At 64.0% G+C, this 19,121-nt stretch overlaps 1 protein-coding gene across 3 annotated transcripts in view; it reads left to right on the plus strand.

The window, feature by feature from the left end:
* RARA (retinoic acid receptor alpha) overlaps positions 1 to 19,121 on the plus strand; it is a 38,540-nt gene that overhangs the window by 11,575 nt on the left and 7,844 nt on the right. For 2 of the 3 annotated variants that reach the window (XM_029075565.1, XM_029075564.2), the window contains exon 2: positions 10,732 to 11,273. In XM_029075565.1, the coding sequence (XP_028931398.1) occupies positions 11,096 to 11,273 (178 nt within the window). In that variant the 5' untranslated portion in view covers positions 10,732 to 11,095. Of the gene's footprint in view, positions 1 to 10,731; positions 11,274 to 16,190; positions 16,838 to 19,121 lie in introns of those variants that run through there. The other variant, XM_029075563.2, reaches the window with a different exon arrangement.

The raw sequence follows: 19,121 nt of genomic DNA on the forward strand, positions 1-19,121 counted from the left end.
GGCTCTTTGGGTGTCTGCGTTGGTGTGGGTGGCTCTGTGGGTGTGGGTGGCTCTGTGTAGTGTGTGTTGGTGTGGATGGCTCTGTGGGTGTGTATTGGCATGGATAGCTCTGTGTGTGTGTGTGTGTTGGCGTGGATGGCTCTGTGTGTGTGTGTGTGTATTGGTGCGGATGGGTCTCTGTGTGTGTGTATTGGCGTGGATAGCTCTGGGTGTGTGTGTGTCCATCGGTGTGGATGGCTCTGTGTATGTGCGTATTGCCGTGGATGGCTCTCTGTGTGTGTATTGGTGTGGATGGCTCTGTGTGTCTTTGTATTGGTGTGGATGGCTCTGTGTGTGTGTGTTGGTGTGGATGGCCCTGTGTATGTGTGTATTGCTGTGGATGGCTCTGTGTGTGTGTGTATTGACATGGATGGCTCTGTGTATGTATGTGTGTGTCTGTATTGCTGTGGATGGTTGTGTGTGTGTTTGTGTATTGGTATGGATGGCTCTGTGTGTGTATTGGTGTGGATGACTCTGTGTGTCTTTGTATTGGTGTGGATGGCTCTGTGTCTGTGTGTGTGTGTTGGCATGGATAGCTCTGTGTGTGTGTGTGTGTTGGTGTGGATGGCTGTGTGTCTGTGTGTGTGTGTGTGTATTGGTGTGGATGGCTCTGTATGTGTGTATGCATTGGTGTGGATGGCCCTGTGTATGTGTGTATTGCTGTGGATGGCTCTGTGTGTGTGTGTATTGACATGGATGGCTCTGTGTGTGTATGTGTGTGTCTGTATTGGTATGTGGATGGTTGTGTGTGTTTGTGTATTGGTATGGATGGCTGTGTGTTTGTGTATTGGTATGGATGGCTGTGTGTGTATTGGTATGGATGGCTCTGTGTGTGTATTGGTATGGATGGCTGTGTGTGTATTGGTATGGATGGCTCTGTGTGTGTATTGGTGTGGATGGCTGTGTGTGTGTATTGGTGTGGATGGCTATGTGTGTGTATTGGTGTGATGGCTGTGTGTGTGTATCGGTGTGGATGGCTCTGTATGTGTGTGTATTGGTGTGGGTGGCTGTGTGTGTGCACTGGTGTGGATGGCTAAGTGTGTAGGTGTGTGTATTGGTGTGGATGTCTCTCTATGTGTGTGTCTGTGTACTGGTGTGGTTGGCTATATGTGCATCTGTATCTGTGTGGATGGCTCTACGTGTGTCTTTGGTTTTGTGTAGATTACTGTAAGCGTGTTCCTGTCTGTGTTTTGTGTGGACGGCCGTAGGTATGTCCCTGGGTTTTGTGTGGATGGCTCTAGGTATGTCCCTGGATGTCTGGGAATTTGCGTGGATGGCTCTAGGTACGTCCCTGGGTGTCTCTGTATTGTGACTGGATGTAGGTATATCTCTGTGTATCTGTGTATGTGTGTCTGTGTGCCCGTGTGTTAAAGTAGATGGCTCTATGTGTGCCTCTGTGTTTGGCTGCGTGGCTACCTCCGTGTGCCTGTGTGTACATGTCTGTATGTGTGTCTGAGACTGGTCCCGTATCCATTTGTGTGTGGGCCCGAGTGTGTGTGCGTGTGTCTGCTAGGGGCCTAGACCCATGTGGCAGTGTGCGTCTATGTGTGTCATTGCCCATCGTTGCGCGTGTGTTAGGCCGTGCGGGCACCTAGGCGTGCGTGTTTGCGCGTGGGTCTGCTCGGTGTGGATCCGGCTGTCTGGGTGCCTGAACTGGCTGCACCCCGCGAAGCTTTCCCCCGCCCCGCGAGGAGGAGGGCAGGGACCCGCTCTAACTGTCACTTTTGTGTCCTCCCCCAGCGCTTAGTAAATCCGAGCCCTCCTCCTCCTGACCTGCGGCCGCACGGTTTCAAACCTTTCTGAAAGGCGGTGCGGCTCCTCCCCACCCGAGGGGCCTGGGGGTCCCGGCCTGGTGGGAGGCGGGGCGCTCCCTGTTTCGGCCAGGGACAGAGAATGGGGGGTCCCGGTGGTGGGGCGGGAGGGTCTCTGGGGGTGGGTCGTTCTCCCGCCTTGAGCTCTGTGATTTATGGGGTGGAGAGTGAGAGGCGGCAACGGGAAGGCCCGGAAGGCCGCACTCCTCCCCCCCTCTCCCCTCCCAGACCCCCGACTGGGCCGGCGTGACCCTGGCTGACCCCAGAGTCTGACTCCTGCCCCGCACTGAGACTGGGGACCAGATGTAGCGGAGAGGGGGTGGAAAGCTGACAGGGACTGAATCCCAATCTGCCTCGGACCCTCCTCTACCTGGAGAAGCCCCCTTCCCCCCGCTTTCCGTAATTGGAGGCCCAAGGGGCTGATGGGGGCAGAGGTGTGGAGTGAGTAATAATAATAACTGTCGAATCTGTTAAGCGCTCACTATGTGCCGAACACGGTACTGAGCTCTGGAGAAGATATAAGATGATCAGGTCCCGTGTGGGGCTCACGGTCCAAGTAGGAAGGAGTCCGGGTACTGAATCCCTATTTTGCGGACGAGGGAACCGAGTCACACGGCAGACGAGGGGTAGAGCTGGTGTTAGAACCCAGGTCCTCCGATTCCCAGGCCTGCGGTCTTTCCTCGAGGCTCCCCCTGCTTCCCCTAGGAGCCCCTTCCCGCCTTCCCGGAGATCCCATCCACTTCCCAGCGCCGGGCTGAGACCCCGAACTCAGTGGTGCTGTCTCGGATGGTGGGGGGAGGGGGATAGGAAGAGTCATCCTGGGGGAATCCCAGTTCCCCGTGGGGCTTCCCCTGGGGAGGGGGAGGGGAGGCCGAGAGGGAGAGGGTCCCGTCTCCCTTCCCAAGCTGGGGGGGATGAGGCCGGGTCTCGCGCCCGATTGTAGGGGGTGGGGAGGAAGCCCCCTCTGACCGGGCACCATCCTGGTTTCCCTGGGCGGCCTGCCTGCCCCCAGCCTCATCAGCCCCAGCCTGGTCCTTCTCCCTGGATCCCAGGGTGCAGGGGTGGGAGGGGGTGTTGAGATGGAGATAGAGCTGTTGGATGGGGGTGATCAACTGTACCCCCAGTGCCCATGGCATCTCAGACAATGATGGTGAAACTGCGGGGCCAAGCTCCGGGTCTTTGCCCGGGGTGGGGCGTGTGGGCGTATGCGAGCGTGCTGTGGGGAGGGGACCCCCATCGGGGGGCTCCGGAGCCGCCGAGATGTGAGAGGGACCTGGAAAGGGATGGGTGGGCAGGGGAGCCGCCTCCCTTCCCCCCAATCCTGTCCGGGTGACGGATGGGCTCCAGCCCGAAAATGGGTTAATCGCTCAGCGCTGCGGCCGGCTGCCGGGCTGGAGGGGGGAGGGGCCCAGCCGGGGACAAAGCAGGGCTGGGGGCTGAGGTGGGGGGGGGAGCAACTGAGTGTGAGGGAATGGGCAAGCACCCCTGAGAACTTGGGTCCCCATAATGGATTCCAGTTCCTCCCGGCCCCCTCCATTTCCCCCCTCCCCTTCTTTCTCCCTTGGACTGAGTGTGTATATGTGAGCGAGAGGGAGAAAAAAAAGACAGAAAAAGAAAGAAAAGAGAAGAGAGAGACAGAGGGAGATAGAGGAATCTCCCCACAGGTGTTTGCCGGTCTGGGTTTCTGACTGTCACCCTGGTTTTGGACCCTGGTCTGCAGGGTTTCTCTCCCTCCTTCCCCCCCTCTGTCCCTCCCCGCCTCTCCCTCGATTCCCGGAACTTGGAGAGACGGTCCTCCCACAGGTCAGGCTGCCCAGCCCGGCACCTCCGGGAGCACCGTGTGGCGGCGTGTCTGGCTTCTGTCCCCCGGGGATGGAGAGCCGTTTCCTTGAGGCGCCGAGTCTGCCCACGGGCTCGCTCAGAGGAGACCCCGGGGAGGCCCCCCCTACCCCGAGTCGGGCTGGGGAGGGCGGGGGCGGTACCTGGACACAGAGAGGGTCCTCTGGGAGGGGTCTCGGGGCCGGGGGCGGGTGTCTCTCCTCCCTCCTCTTCTGTCTTGTGCTCTGGGGCAGGGGGATTAAGCCACCACTACACCCCGGTTCCTGCACCTGGCCCTCGGAGCCCAGGCTCGTAACCCTAGCCGGGGGGTGGGTGGGTGGTAAGTGACAGGTGGAATTTGCCCCGCGCTCCCCCGGTGTCCCCTAGGACCAGCTCACAGCCCGTTCCTGCCTGCCCCTTCTTAACCCCACACCCGAGCCCTCCTGGACTAGGCAGAGCAGGGGCTGCTGGGTGTGTGGGTGAGGCGGAGGGGGGCTTCAGGTTCCCTCCTGACCCCCCGTCCCCCCGGTTAAACTGCCTGTGCAGCGGGAGATCAGCTGGTGCCCGGCTGGCGGGGTGCCCGGCCGGTTATAATTAGCCTCGTCCTTGGAGGTGCTGGGACATCTGTGGGTTGGAGGGAGGACAGCGGGAGACTCGGAGGGGGTTTCCTCTTCCTCTCCCATCCCGCCAAGGTGCCCTCTTTCAGCCAGCGCTCTCGGGGTACGGGGCAGGGAAGGGCCTTATCTGCACGGAGGCAGGGGGTTGGCCAGGATGCCCTCGGGAGGGGTGAGGGAGGGGCACCTGGGGGCGGGAGGGTGGGCGTTCATGTTCACCCTGGGCCCGGTGGCTCGGGCGGAGGAGCGCAGGCCTGACAGGGTTACAGTGCCCTATTGTGGGGGGGCAAGGGTCTTCAGGATGGGTGGGGGTCCCGGGGCAGCAGAGAGGACGGGAACCCGTCCTGGAGTCCCGACAGGTGGCTCTCTGGTCGCCTCAGTGACTGTGGGCCCGCCCGGGCCCCCGTCTCCATGGGCACTGCCGTCATTCGGGGTCCCCGGGGGGGTGCCCTGGCGCCCTCGTGTTTGTCGTCTGGGCCCCGAAGGCCGTGCGCGCGTTCACGTTGTGCGTGGCTGCGCGCGTCTCTCCCCGGGTCTCCTTGTACGTCCGTGCCCGTGTGTTTCTCAGTTGAATCGAAACCGCCTAGGACGGAGCCCAGGGGAGGGGAAGCTGCGGTGTGCAGTTCTCTGATCTGCAGTCACGTCAGGAAGTGGGAGGGGAGTGGGAGCCTGAAGGGAAGCTGGGTGTGTGTGTGGGGGGTGTGTGTGTGTGTGTGTTTGGGCCGGGGGCGGGGGGTGCTCTCCGAGGGAGCAGGGTGGGGGGCCTTGCTTGGTTGGGTTTGAGGGAATGTGACTGTCCTCGCCCAGATTGGGAGCTTGACTCTGCCCCGTGTGAGGGGTCCTGTTCTCCCCCCTTCCCCAATTGCCACTTCCCCATCACTTCCTGTCACGCGGTGGTGTCTTCCTGTCCCACCTCAGCCAGCAAGTTTGTTTGTTGTTGGTTGCCCGGTGACGGGGACCACCGGGCCTGGGCTGCCATCTTGGTCCTTCCCCGGAGATGCCGAGGGAAGGCGCGAACCCCGACTCTGTCCCTAGCCTGGTCCCTTCCTCCCGTCCCCCAGCTTTTGTCCAGAGCCTGGTACGGGGTGGGGCAGTTCCCCCCGGGGATGGGTGGGTTTGAGGGCAGGAACCACAGGAACGGGTCCGCCCTGGGGGGTCCACCGAGGCCAGAGGGAGGTGTGTGTCGAGGGGTTGCCGGTGACTGTGTGCCCATGCAGTCGTGGGTGTTTGAGTGTGGAGGGTGTGACTGTGCATAGGACTAGAAGTAGAGATTTTGTTAAGTGCTTGATGTGTGCATGGCACCATATTATAGCGCTAGGAGAGGATCCGCAGATGAGGAACAGACATTCGATCGTATTTATTAAGCGCTTACTGTGTGCAGAGCACTGTACTATGCACCTGGGAAAGTTCAAAACAAGAATAAACGGTGACAGTCCCTGCCTACAACAAGCTCACAGTCTAGACGTGATCCCTGTCCCTCGGGGTTGGGGATTTATAGCTGTGTGTGTGTGCACACGTATGTATGCACGTGGGGCTCTGTGTGCAGGCACGTGACTGTGCACGTGTATGGTCTTTGTTGGGCATGCAAACGTTTGCCCAGGTGAGTGTGCAGTTGTGGGTATCCAGGGGTCTGTATGCGCGGACGTGTAGCCGCACGTACAAGCCCACGGCTGTTGTGAGCGGGCCGCTGAGTGTGCACACGTGTGGGGGTGTGGTGCTGTGCGCAAGTACCGGGGTGCGAAGGTGCGTATGCGGTCACGCGCCCGTGAGCGCGCACGGCCGTGCGTACGTGTGCGAGCTGCGTCCGAGAAGGCCTAACTTGGGATTTGATTTGTGTGTCTTCCCCCTCGCCCGCCCCCACTGCTTTTCCAGGAACTCTGTCCCTGGGGGGCTCTGGCTGTGGCTCAGGATCTGAGTCCGCCTGGCTCAGACCCCCCACCCCTCCCGGCCCAGCCCCACGCCCCCAGCCCCCACTCCTGGGTCCCACCCCGTAGCCTGGGCGGTTTGAGGGTGGGTGGGATGGGGAGGGGGAGAGGCAGGGTCGGGGTCTTCCCTGCCTCTCCCACCCGGCCCCCCGACTTCCAGAGGGGCCTCTCTGCGTCTTTCCCAGACGGACGGGCGGGTCCCACGCAGGAAGCGGGGGGCCGGGGGGCCCCAAAGCCTGAGTCAGGCTCTGCTTGGGCCTGGGGCCAAGAGTCAATGCGGAGGGCGGGGGAGGGTCACCCTGTGGGCCCAGCCGTGCCCCCCTCCGCCTCCCCTGCAGACTTCTCACCGGGTGGGGAAGGGGGGTTCAGACTGGTTTCCTGCTCTGAACCCGGGGAGGTGGGGGCTGGCCACCGTGCTCGGCTCCTGTCCGGGCCCCACGGGTGGTGGTGGGGGGGGGGTGGGTTGTCCAGCCACGTCCCTCCCTTCCCCCCCCCCCCCCCCGGCGCTGACTCTGTGTTGACCAAACCCCTCTGCGGTCTGGGCCGGTCCAACCTCACCGACCTCATCTCTTTCTCTTCCTCTTCCTGTTTTCTTCCTCCCCAGCCGACCCCTTCCCCCCTTCCCTGGCCTCCCCCTCCCACCCCCAGGCCTTCCCCACTGCCCTTTCACCCACTCTGCCTCCCCGGGAGGCGTGAGAGCCTTCTCCTCCGCAACCCCGGGCCCAGCCCTGCAGCAGGAACTCCAGGCCTCTGGCCTCCCCGGACCCCCTCCCCCCCAAATCCCTCTCCACCCCGTCACCCCCGGGATGAGGAACGCTCTCGCTTGTGGAAGCTTTGTGCAAACGTGCCCCCCCCCCCCCGAAATCCTGGAAGGCCAAGATTGGCAGGGGGCTGGCTGCAGCTGGAGAGATGGCGGGTAGACTGCTGGCAGGAAGGCCTTTCCATCGTCTAGGGAGGGCCAGGCTGGGCGCCTCCTTCCCCGGAGGGCAGGGGAGACCCCCCCACCCTCCCGGGAGGGAGGCAGGGAGGAAGGGGGGGCAGGGAGGGGACCCGTCTGCTGCAGGCAGGGGAGGGGAGCCTTGGGCTCTCGGACGCCTGGCTCCAGGCCCACCCGCTGGCTCCTGGCGGAGAGAAACGTAAACACTGAAACGCAGAATCCCTAGTGGGGAGGGAGAGAGGGAGGATGGGGCGGGGTGGGGGACGGGGGACGGGGGACCAGGCCCTGGCCCAGCTCTCCCGGCCCCTGCCTGTCTCTGCCCTAAGAGTGCTGGAGACACTGGAGTGGAAAATCAAGAGCGAGAGCCCCTCCCCCCGCGACCCACCCCGGGGAGGAGGGGGAGAAGACTGGGGGCGGGCACAACTGTGGTTGTGGCTTCAAAAATTTTTTTTTTCCTGGAAAGTTTAAAAATAGCGCCAGCCCCGTTCGCCTCGACTTTAACCCCCTCCCCCATCCAGCATCTCCTAGTGGGGCACTGGGAAGGGGGTTGGCTTCCTGGGGGTCTCCTTCCCTCTTCCTTCTCCCCGAAGCCCCTTCTCAGCAGTCCCCAAGCTGGGGATTGTAAACTCATGTAAATAAGCTCGTGTCTAGACTGTAAACTCGTTGTGGGCAGGGAATGTGTGTTTATAGTTATATTGGACTCTCCCAAGAGCTTAGTACAGTGCTCTGCACACACTAAGCGCGCAATAAATACGATTGAATAAATCCAATTCCCTTTGGGTCCCATGCTCACTCTCTCAAGTAAGCCCGGGTCCGTGCTGGTAGGGAGAAGGACTAAAACTGGGGTCCAGCGTCCGTTTCATGCACCTCCCCCCAACCCGGCCCGACTTTCCTCTTTCCTTATGTGGGGGAACAGAGTGAGCTGGGTGTGGTCAGGGTGTGTTTGGGAGGGGGTCTGGGGGTGGGCTTCTGGGTTGGCAGAGTAGGAAGCGAAACCTCTGAGAAAACAGAAAGGAAACCCTTACTCCACCCACTTCCCCAGGTAGCAGGTCCTGGTGGGCTGGGAGTGGGTCCTGAAAGGGAGAGGGGAAGGAGTGGGAGAGTAGCAGCGGCTGACGGGCCGGCCGGGTGAAGCCGTGCCCGCTGTCCCGCAGGAAATCCACCTGGTGCCCACAAGCTCATCCGGCGAGCCCAGCCGCCGAAGCCCCCCCGGCTCTGCCCCTCCTACTTGGCGCTGCCAGGCGAGGCACAGGATATCCTGACCCTGATAGCTCGTGTGTGCCCCTTCCCGTACCCATAGGTGGGGGGTTAAGGGTGGCATGGGATTGCGGGCCCCCTCGGGTGACTGAGTCCTCTGGAGCTCACGCTGGGCACTGGTGGTGGCTTTGGGAAGGCAGTGGGTCCCCTTGGGTCGGGCTGGATGGAAAAGGGGCACGTCCGGATCTTCCGTTGTCCCTGCCTTTCCACCCCAGGACCCGGCTGCCTCCTTGGGCGGGGGCTTAGATGATAGGAAGGCTTTAGGAGGCCGGCAACTGTTTAATAGTGTGTGTGCGCGTGCGTGCACGCGCACGGTTGGTGGGGGGCGGAGAATGAGCGTGTGTGATTATGGTGTGGGTGGTGTGAGGGTTGTAGGGATTTTGTGTGTATGTTTGGGTAAATAGGGCGTGGGGGTATAAATGTAATGTGGTTGGTGTATTATGAGGAATTTTGTGTCCGGTGCGTTGAGTGAGTTGTCAATGTGGAGTGTGTGATGGAGTTGTGGCCATATATGTGATTGCCCGGGATGCATTTGAAGGGAAGTGTGTGTGTGTGTGTGTGTTTGTGTGTGTGTGTGTGTGTGTCCCCGTCAGTCCGTCCGTCCGTGTCCGGCTGCCCGGCTGGGCCTCTTCTCTGAGCCCTTTATCCCTGGCGGCCCTCCAGCCCAGTCGGCCCCTCCCCTGAGTTATCAGCCGGGCTAGTCAAGTGGGAGGGGGTGGGTGGTAGCACCAACCAGCTGGGATAAACCCGGTCGGCTAGCCCCGGCTTTCCCCACAACACCCCACTCTGGCTGCCCAGCCTGGGGCAGGCCCTGATACTAGCAGAGGTCACCCCTCCAGCCCCAGTGCCAGTGCTGCCGACCGAAAGGCCAGGGGACCCTACGGGCCAGGGGAGCCCACAGGTCAGCAGGCAGACCGGGGGAGTCCACAGCGTAACAGGCAGACCCGGGAAGCCCACAGGGTGACAGGCACATCGGGGGAGCCCGCGGGGCGGCAGGCAGACCAGGGGAGCCCACAGGCCGACAGGCAGGTCGGGGGAGCCCACGGGGCGGCAGGCAGACCAGGGGAGTCCACAGGCAGGTTGGGGGAGCCCTCAAACTGGCAGGGAGGCCTGGGGAAGGCCAGGGGAGCCCACAGCCCGGGGGAGCTTACAGGCCGGAAGGCAGGTCGGTTAGAGAAGCCCGCAGGGTGTCAGGAAGGCCAGGAGAGCCCACAGGGTGTTAGGCAGATCCGGGGAGCCCAAGGGCCGGCAGGCAGACCAGGGGAGCCCACAGGCTGGCAGGCAGGTAGGTCAGCCGGGAGAGCCCACGGGCAGCTGTTAATGCAGAATGGGCTCCAGGAACTGGGCTGGGGCAAGGCAGGTGAGAGTCATGGAGTAGGGCTCACTTGGATTCTTTCTGCCTCCGCTCCGCACACTTGTGTGTGCGTGCACGCTTTTTCACTTTGGTTATCCTCCCTAGTCCCTCTGCCCCCTTCTCCGGCCCCAGGTGGACAAACGGGCCCCGGCGCTCTGGACGAGGGGGACGGAGGGCCCCAGAAAGCGGGGTGGCCGGGAGACGTGGGGGCACGTGGGTGGTAACTCTGTAAGGCATTCCTGGCTTCCTCTTTTCCCCGACTCCCTCGGGAGTGGGCAAGAAGAGGCACTGGCACAGGAGATGGGGCAGCAGGGTTGGCTCTGAGCCCCCGAGTCCTCGGCTCCACCCGCCGCCGCCGCCTCCCTGGGCGAGGGGGGATGTGCCCGAGGGGGGCGTGAGGTGGGAGTGCGTGGAGAGGCTGCATCTGAGGTCCTGGTGAAGGAGAGGGGGGCTACTGGGTCACAGTTCTGAGAATCACCCCTCTTGGGCAAGACTGCTTCTTACCCAACCCCCTTTCCTGCCCCCACCCACTGCCTTTCTCTGAAATCTGTCCTCGGGTAACCCCCGGCTGCGGGGGTGGGGCCTTCCCCTCCCCTGCCATCTCCTGCCTCTTCCCCCACCACCATCCCCCATTCTCCTCTGCCGTCCCCTTCCCCCCACCCCCGTCCTCCCCTGCCCTCTGCCCTCCCCTGGAGTGACTGGCCGGAAATGGGTCCCCTGATCCCAAGGGGCCTGGCGAGGGGGGGAGCCCAAGGGGGGGCACCGGATGGGTCTGCTGGGTCCCCTGACACCCAGCCAGGGAGGGGGAGGGGGGATTCCCTCCCTGCCGAGCCTCCGTGGCAGCCAAGCTGCCATCGGCCAGCACAAGGCACGGGAGCTAGGTGGGCTTCACGCCAGCCGCCCGTTGTACCAGGTCCCTCGTGGGGGCCCCCTGCCAGCCCTCCATCCTGCTCACCCCTCTCCTCTCCCTCTGCAGAGTCCCAGGACATGGCACCCCGGCCTGAAGCTGCCTCATCTCGGCTTGTCTAGCAGCACGCTCCTGCCCGACCCCCGGGGAGAAGGGTCCCCGTGCCATCCCAGAGGAGAGCTCCCTGGCCCCAGCCCACACCGTCGGGGACCCGGACCGGCCCCCCCCCGCCGCCGCTCGGGGCGGGGGGGCCCCCCAGGAAGTCGGCCCCGGGTGGACCGGGCGCCGCCTGCCACCTCTTACGCAGATCCAGGACCGGGAGGGGGGTCCGCTGCCCACACCCCCCTCCCCAGCCCGAGCACTCATGAGCCGCGGGGCAGCCTGAAGCCCCTTGGAGTCCCGTCCCCCCATGTGACTGCGGCGGCGGCTTGGCATGGCCAGCAACAGTAGCTCTTGCCCGACGCCTGGTGGCGGGCACCTCAATGGGTACCCAGTGCCTCACTATGCCTTCTTCTTCCCGCCCATGCTGGGTGGGCTGTCGCCACCCGGGGCACTGGCCAGTATGCAGCACCAGCTGCCCGTCAGCGGGTACAGCACTCCATCCCCAGCCAGTGAGTACCGGGGACCGGGGTGGGAAGGGGGTGCCCTGCCAGCAGCCCGGGCGGGCATGTGGGGACGGTTGGCTGGACTGGTTTTTGTGGTACCCCGTGGCCGGCTGCCAGGAGTGGGGAGTGGGGTGGGGGGCTGCCTGGGATTGGTGTGGAGCCCACTGGGGGTGGGTGGGTCTCCGAATCTTGGGGGGAGGGTTGACCGGTGCGGCTGGGGAGATGCCAGCCCGGGAGAACTGCCCACCGCCCCCATCTGGCAGCCTCGTTCACACAGAGCGGGGGACGGGGCCGTGCCCGCCAGCTGGGCTCGGCCCCATCACCGACCGCACTCCCCTCTCCACCCCCTGGCCCTGCTGTGCCGCGGTGCCATATGGGCATAGTGCCTGCTGCTTCATAGGCCAGCCCCTCCTCCCCGGGCCGCGGCTCCCCCGTGGCACAGTCCGGCCGGCGCTGGGGCAGGTTGGGGAGAGGCCTGAGGCACCCCCTGCCCCCCTCTCCCCCGCTCCCACCTCCTTGCTGTTCTGTACCTTGCCACCTCCAAGGGTCTTATAAATAGCCATGCCCGCCACTGCCGCCGAGACAAAGCGCGGTCCGGGTAAACAAACCTCTCGACATTTGGCTGCTGCAGGCAGCGTGACTGGGAGAGACGGGCAGTGCGGGCGCCCCCCTCCCCCTCTCCTGCTCACCCCAGTCACCCCCAGCCCTGGGGCCCGATGCCGGGGGGCCTGGGGCCTGAGGCCAGGGGGAGTGGAGAGCGGGAAGAGGTGTGTGTGTTGTGGGGGGGGGGGGGAAGGCGGGAGCGCACCATCGCTCTCTCACCCTGTTGCCTACTCTTCTCCCTCCCCCGCCTTTGGGAACGCCCCCCGCCCCTCGGGCTCGGCCGGAGCCAGGTAGAGCACAGCAGGGGGTCAGCGGCCGCCAGCTGGCACGGCTCTGCCCGCGGCCCTGCCAGGCCTCTTACTGTAACACCGACCCATGGGGCCGTGCCGGGCCGGGTGCCAGGGCCGGCGGGGGGCGGGGGGGGCGGTAGGGCGGGCGGGGAGCTGGGGCCTGGGGCTGCAGAGCATGGAAGGAGGAGCAGCTGCTGACCTGGGCAGCGTCCACCGAGCCCTTCCCCTCCTCTTCCTCTGCTGGCACCAATGGGCCCCGGCCTGGCACTAGTCAGGCCCCAGTCATTTCAGTGTCCAGTCTTCCCTCAAACCTCCTCTGCCAGGCCAGGCCTGGTTTTACCCTGTGTGCCCTGACAACCCTATGTGCCCTGTGTGCTGGCTGTTTCGGTGTCTGCCTCTTTCCCATCTGCCAGGGGCCCGGACTTCAGGGTCCTTTTCTTTTTCCATTTCCCCTTGGCACTCACCTCGCCTGTGCCCCCCCACTCTGCAGCTAGGGGAAAGGGGCAGGGGCCCCGGGGGAGATGGGCACAGCCAAGTGTCCTGCTAGGGCCATGCTAGGTGATGCTAGCCTCTATCCCCGCCCCCCCAATCTGTGCCACCTTGGTGGAGAGGCGGGGGATCCCCAGGTCTGGGGTAGAATGGGAGATGCCCCCTCTCCCCCTTACACTTACTTGGGGAGAGGGGGGAGAATTTGCCAGAATTCAGTGTCTGTACTGGATATTTCAGACTTTGTGGTGAGGGGCAGGGGCACTGCCCCAAATTCATTACTCATGCCAACTTTCCCCACCCCCCAAACTCTACTACCACTGTGCCTGTCCCTTCCGGCCTTGAGGTGGTGTCGGGGCAGGACCCCAGCCCACTTGCCCCCCACCCCTATAGCCCTGCCAGTGGTCCCAGATGTGGGCCGCAGTAGCGATGTCCGCTCCCCGGGATCCCTGCTCCCACGCACTGCTCTCCCTCCCCCCATGCCAGGCTGAGGCGGTCACAAACCACTTCCCCTTTCTCCTTGTTTCCGCGCCGCCTCCCCCCCCAACCCCTGAGGTCCCCTCCCCTGTGACTCACACCCCTCCTGGGGTGGGGAGGGGTCGCTGGGTCCTGGCAGGTTCGTCCCCTCCCCGCACACACTTGGGCAATGCCCCCTTCCTGTCCCTTCCCTGGGATCGTCCTGCCTTCTGCCTTCTCAGGCCGTCCCCACACGTACCCGTGGTCTCCAAGCACCTTTCCCCATTCCCATAGTTCTCTGTGTGTGTGTGTCCCCCAACTGTTACCAGAAGACCCCCTCACCCCCCGAGTCTCAGAGGTGGGTAGTCCTGCAGGCTATGGCGAGGGACTCTTGTAAAGGGCCAGTGTAGGCCTAACTGTGCCCGCCCCACCACCACCGCCAGTTTCCCATTCCCTCTGTCCCACCCCCTTCACCCGAAGGGAGACCCAGTGTATATGCCCAGTACCCTCGCCGTTGGGGGTGGGAAGGGGGGGCGGTCTGTTGGTATCTATGTGTGTGTGTGTATGTGTGGAGGGGGTTTGCTTCCCCTTTGGTCCAGGACTGGGCCCCAGGCTTCCGCTCTCCCGCCCGCCCCTGGCCTCAACCCCCCTTACTCCTGGGGTGGGGCCGGGAGGGAGGGAGAGAGTTGCAGCCGGGGCCAGGTCTCCTCCTCCTCTCCCCCCTTCTCGCCCCCCAACCCCCGGGGGGCGCTGGCCTTGTTTCGGGGGGCGGGGGGAGAAGGGAGGCTCCTTTGTTGGGAAAGCAGCTGAGGAACCCGCCCCGCCCCGGGCTCCGCTTTATTTAAAATGCACTAGGGAGCCCCCTCCGCCAATTTGCAGAATTTAAGGGAGGCAGCACATCAGGGCCTCGTGCCCCTCCCCGCACCCCCCTTATACCAGGATGGCGCCCTCTGGGGGTGGGGTAGAGTTGGGGGGGACCTGCCCCTGCCCCCTGGGAGGGAGGGGGCACACTGGATGGGCATTTTGGAGTCCCCTGGTACCGCCGCCCCGAGACTGGGTACCGTCAGGGCTTGGATCTGCAGCAGGAGGGAGGGAAATGAGACTTTTCGGCCTTCAGAGAGGGAGTCGAGGAATCCGGGAGTGGAGAGGGAATCCGGGATGGGAAGTATTGGGGCAGGGAAGCCGAGAGCAACTCCAGCTCCGCTAGGAGGGGGAAGGGGCCTCTGACCCAGGGGCAGGGACCCTGTTTAATTAATTCATCCGTGGTTGCATTTACTGAGCGCTTACTGTGTGCGGAGCACTGTCCTAAGCGCTTGGAAAGTACAATTCGGCAAGAAATAGAGTCAGTCCCTACCCAACAACGGGCTGGCAGTCTTCCATCTGTGTTATTTTCTCCCAGCACTTAGTACAGTGCTCTGCACACAATAAGCATTTAATAAATACTACCTTGACAGCAGCCCATTTTGGGGTCTGGCGGATGTAGACCACAGAGAGGACTTAGGATGGGAAGACCCGGGTGGGGGGCATGCCCCACCCCCAGAGAACAATAAAATTGAGGGGTGGGGCTAGAATGGTGACATTCAAAGTGCCGAGTCAGCAAAGAGCCGCCCCCCCCCCCCCCCCCCCCCCCGCCCTGCTAATGGGGTTGGGGGGAGGGGGCTGAATTGCCCAGAGCAGAAGAACTCAGCCCCTGCTATAGCACAAGGACCTAGGGAGGTCGGCAGGGGGTGAGGGCCTAGTTGGGGCACTCGGCCACAGCACTGGCAAGGGGATGAGCCCGCCTGTGCCCAGAGAGGGCCCGGCCCCCCCCCGTCCCTCCTTAGAGACGTGTGTGATCCCGGGTGTGGGGCCGGAAATGCGTCTGCACAACTGAGGCTGGATGTGAGGTGTGTTTACAGTCTGAAGGCCACACATGGACACAAGTGCACTCACACCGCTTCACCCAGACGCAGGGACAGCGGCACAGGGACAGTTGTGCACTCACACCGCTTCACAGACAGTTGCGGGGCAGCAGCACACAGACACTGGTGCACTCACACCACTTCACAAACGGTTGCCGGAGCGGTGGCACACGGACACTCGTACGCTAACACTGCTTCACAAACGGTTGCCGGGGCACCGGCCCATACATACACGCTCACACTGCTTCACCCAAAGGAGCGTCGGTGGCACAGAGACACTTGTGCACTCACACTGTTTCACACACAATTGCAGAGGCCGCTGCGCACTGTCATGCGTGCATTCACACCGCTTTACCCAGATGCGTGAGCAGGGGTACGTGGACATTTGTGCACTCACACCGCTTCACAGACAGTTGCAGGGGCAGCTGCACACTGGCACTCGTGCACTCACATCGCTTCAGTTGCCGGGTCACCTGCACACGGATACCCGTGCCCCCACACCACTTCGCAAGCGAATCGCAGGGCAGCTGCACGCTGACACTCGCCCACTCCCAGCAATTCACACGTGGACTCACACGGACGCTTGTGCGCACCCTGCTTCTCAAACGGCTGTATGGGTGCACGTGCCCACCTTCCTCTCCCCTGCGAGTGCCACAAGGGTACACGTGCACCCCTTCACCCAGATTCATTCAATAGGATGTATTGAGCGCTTACTATGTGCAGAGCACTGTCCTGGGCGCTTGGATGCGGGGGCAAGGTTCTGTCTCACAGAGCGTGTTTCGCAGAGTGGGTCCGAGGTAGGGTCTCTTTCCCTCGGACTCCCATTTGGGAGCAGAGCGGGTCACAGGGAGGTGAGGCGCCGCCGGGGTGGGTTCAGCGACAGTTCAGCCGCATCCCATTAGGGAAATGAGGCTGGGGGCTGCGCCCCCCAACCCGGGACCCCGGCCGGGCCCCGGGGAGATTGGGGGGGGTGGGAGAGGCCTGAGACCCGCTGGGATGGGCATCCCCCGAAATCGTCGTCTTCCCTTCCCCTTCCTCTGGGCCTTGTCGGGTAGGCCCGGCCCCCGGGGGGGAAGGAGTTAAGGGGGAGGGGGCGGGCCCGGGGGCGGGTCTGGGGGCGGCCGTGGCGCGCACTGGGGAGAGGGAGCCCTGGAGAAGCGTCGCGGACAGTGGCCGGAGACAGCAAGGGCGGTGGGTGAGGGATTCCCCCCCTCCCACGCTTCCCCAAGGGGACCCCCGACCCCCTCCCCCGGATTCGGGCCGCAGCCGGCCCCTGCCCTCTTCCCACCATGGACGTCGTGAGACGGGACCCGTGGCCCCCCTCGACCTGAGTGCCGGACTGATTTGGGGGCGGGGGGGGTCTTCGCCTGTCGTCGCCGCCCCCCCAGGGTCCACCCCACCCTGGCGACCCTCCTCTCCCGCCGTCCTTTTCTCCCCGGAGTGGCCGCCGCCGTCGGATCTGGACGTTGACTCGGGCGGGAAGGGGAGTAGGGGGGGCCTGCCCCCCAAATCCTGCCCGCCGGCCCCCTCCGGATTGGGGGGGGTCTTGCCAGTCGGGCTGGGGGCCGCCCCCCGCCGCCCCTCCGGATGGGGCAGCCGGCCAAGTGAGGAGCTGGACCGTCGGGGCCCCCCCGCCCCCGTCGTGCGAGGAAGATGTACGAGAGTGTGGACGTGGGGGGCCTGGGCCCCGGCCCCGGCCCCAGCCCCAGCCCTTTCCTCATGGTGGATTTTTACAACCAGAGCCGGTCCTGCCTCCTGCCGGAGAAGGCTCTGCCCGGCCCCGGCCCTTTCGCCACCCCGCTCCGGACCCAGCTGTGGACTAACTCCGGCCACTGTAGGTACCTTGCGCCCCACCACCCGCCCCCTCGCCCACCATTGTCTGGGCCCCGAGGGAGAGGCTGCTGGTGCCCACCCGGGAAGGGGGCAGTGCCCACCACCTCCACTCTCTCCGGCCGCTTTCCCGGGGGCAGGGCCTCGTGGTGGGCCTCCACCCTTAGGGTGGGGAGACAAGACCCCCGTTTTTCCCCTGGCTCCGTCTCCCTGGGGTTGCGGCCCAGGGATGCGAGGAGCTGCACCCGCTTAGTGCCCGGTCATCTAAGGCACTTCCCCTCCCCACCACCCTTGAACTCCTTTTTCCAACCGCTTCTCCACCCACCCCTGGCTCTCCTGGAGGCTGGAAGGGAAACGAAGAGACGCCCTGCCCCCTCCAGATCAGCTTGCAAAGCCCCAATCCAATTATAACCCCCCCTCCCCCTTCTCCCAGCCAGTCCTTGGACCCCGCCCCCTCCCCCCCCTAAAGCTTGGCGGGGGGGGGCCGCCCACCCCTTCTCCGACAGCCTTAACTCCCCGTTTATAGCTCACACTTCATTAACGTACGTGTGTGTGTTTGTGTGTGCCCGCCTGTGCCCTGGGGGAGGGGGACAGGAAAAAGAGAAACTTGATTTTTATGTTTTTAAAAAGCATGTATACACATGTGTCCCCTCGAGAGGGCTTCATCACCTTGCGCGCCCCAGGCCTGGAGGAGGATGAGGGCCACGGGCCACCCCGGGCCGACTGACCCCCACCCCCCAGTCTCCTGGGTCGCCTCAACTGCCGGTCACTCCCTCTGGCGAGGCTTGTGTCGGGGGCAGAGGGCCTGGCCGCGGTGCGTCGTGCTTGTGGGGGTCGGGGGGCTTGGGTGGGCATTGGGGGGGGGGCGAGCCGTGGAAACGTGTGACCGCGGAAGGACCGGGCAGGAGCAGCTGGGCAGGGGGTTGTGTGTGTGTGTTTGTGTATGCGCCCTCGAGGCTGTGCCCTTTTGCCATTGTGTGCGCGTAAAGCGGGGGGCATATGGGTGCCATGCGTGTGTTCGTGTACCAGCAGGAAGTTTGTGGTGGGCCAGGCAGCCCGACTGTGTATGTGTGTCTCCGTATGCAGAATGTGAGGTTATTAGGCCAACCGCTCTTGCCTTTTTTTTTTTTTTCTGCTCCTCGGGGACCTCTTATCTTCCCCCTCACCAAGGCAGTGATTGGAGAGTCCTCCCGGCGCGACCCCCCCCTCCCCCCCAACTGTGCTGATTCTCTGACCTTTGCCCTTTCCGGGAGGAGTCTTCCACGCTGGGATGGAGGCGTTTGGGGGCGGGGCTGGAAGGGGGTGATTTGTAGGTGGGGCGGCGGGGTAGGGAGGGAATCCGGGCCCCGCAGGGTTAAATCACCGCTCGGAGGAGTGAGGGGGAGGGAGTCTGGGTCTGGGGTCAGTGCCCGGAAGAGTGGGGTGGGCAGGCGAGAGGGCCGGATGTGACCCCTCCCCCGCTCCCCCAGGGCCGCTGCTGCTAGACGCCCAAGAATGTCAAGCACGTGGGAGGGGGGCGAGATCTTTATCGAGGGAGGGGACCCACCCCCCACCCCTCCCCGCGCCCCCCTGGGCCGCCCACTGGGGCCTAGGCCGGGAGAGGGGGACGCTTGGGCCTCGCCAGGAGCCGGGTCGGGGGTCCTCGGCCCCCCCAGGCCCGAGGCCGGGCACCGGCGGAGCCCGGATATTGTGCGGGAGGCGGCCCTGGCCCGAGGCCCGTCGGATTTCCTGCCGCCACTCCACCGGGAAACGGGCCAGGGGGGGCTGGGACTCAGGAGAGGGTATCGCCCGGACCCCCCCCCTCCTCCGGAGGGTCGGCGACCCTATCTTTGGGCCCCGAGGGTACTTGGGGTACTTGCCTCGACGTCTCCTCTCCCCCAGAACGCAGCCTCAGTTTCCCTTCCAGGACTCTTAATAATAGTATTCGTTAGGCCCAGGGGTGGATGCAAGCCCATCCCGGACAGGGCAGCTGAAGGGATGGGGGTTCAGGGGGACCCAGAGTGCCCCCCCCGCCCCCATCACTGCCACCTCTGGGGGGGTGTGAATGTGTGTGTGAGAATAAGGGGAGGTGGGGTCAGAGAGCCAAAAACCAAGTCAGGGCGAGCCTCCTGGTTCTCTCTGTCTCACGGTCTCTGCCGGTCTCTGGGAGTCTCTGCGTCTCCCCTTTCACCCCCTCCCCCCAGCACATTCTTTCCTCCACCAACACCCTCTGGACTTTGTCTCCGCCGCATAGTTCTGTCTGTCTGGCCTCTGCCTGTCTCTACCGTCTCTCTCGCTTCCCGTCTCTC

This window comes from Ornithorhynchus anatinus, chromosome 11, assembly GCF_004115215.2.
Source record: "Ornithorhynchus anatinus isolate Pmale09 chromosome 11, mOrnAna1.pri.v4, whole genome shotgun sequence".
In the NCBI taxonomy this organism is placed as follows: Eukaryota; Metazoa; Chordata; class Mammalia; order Monotremata; family Ornithorhynchidae; genus Ornithorhynchus; species Ornithorhynchus anatinus.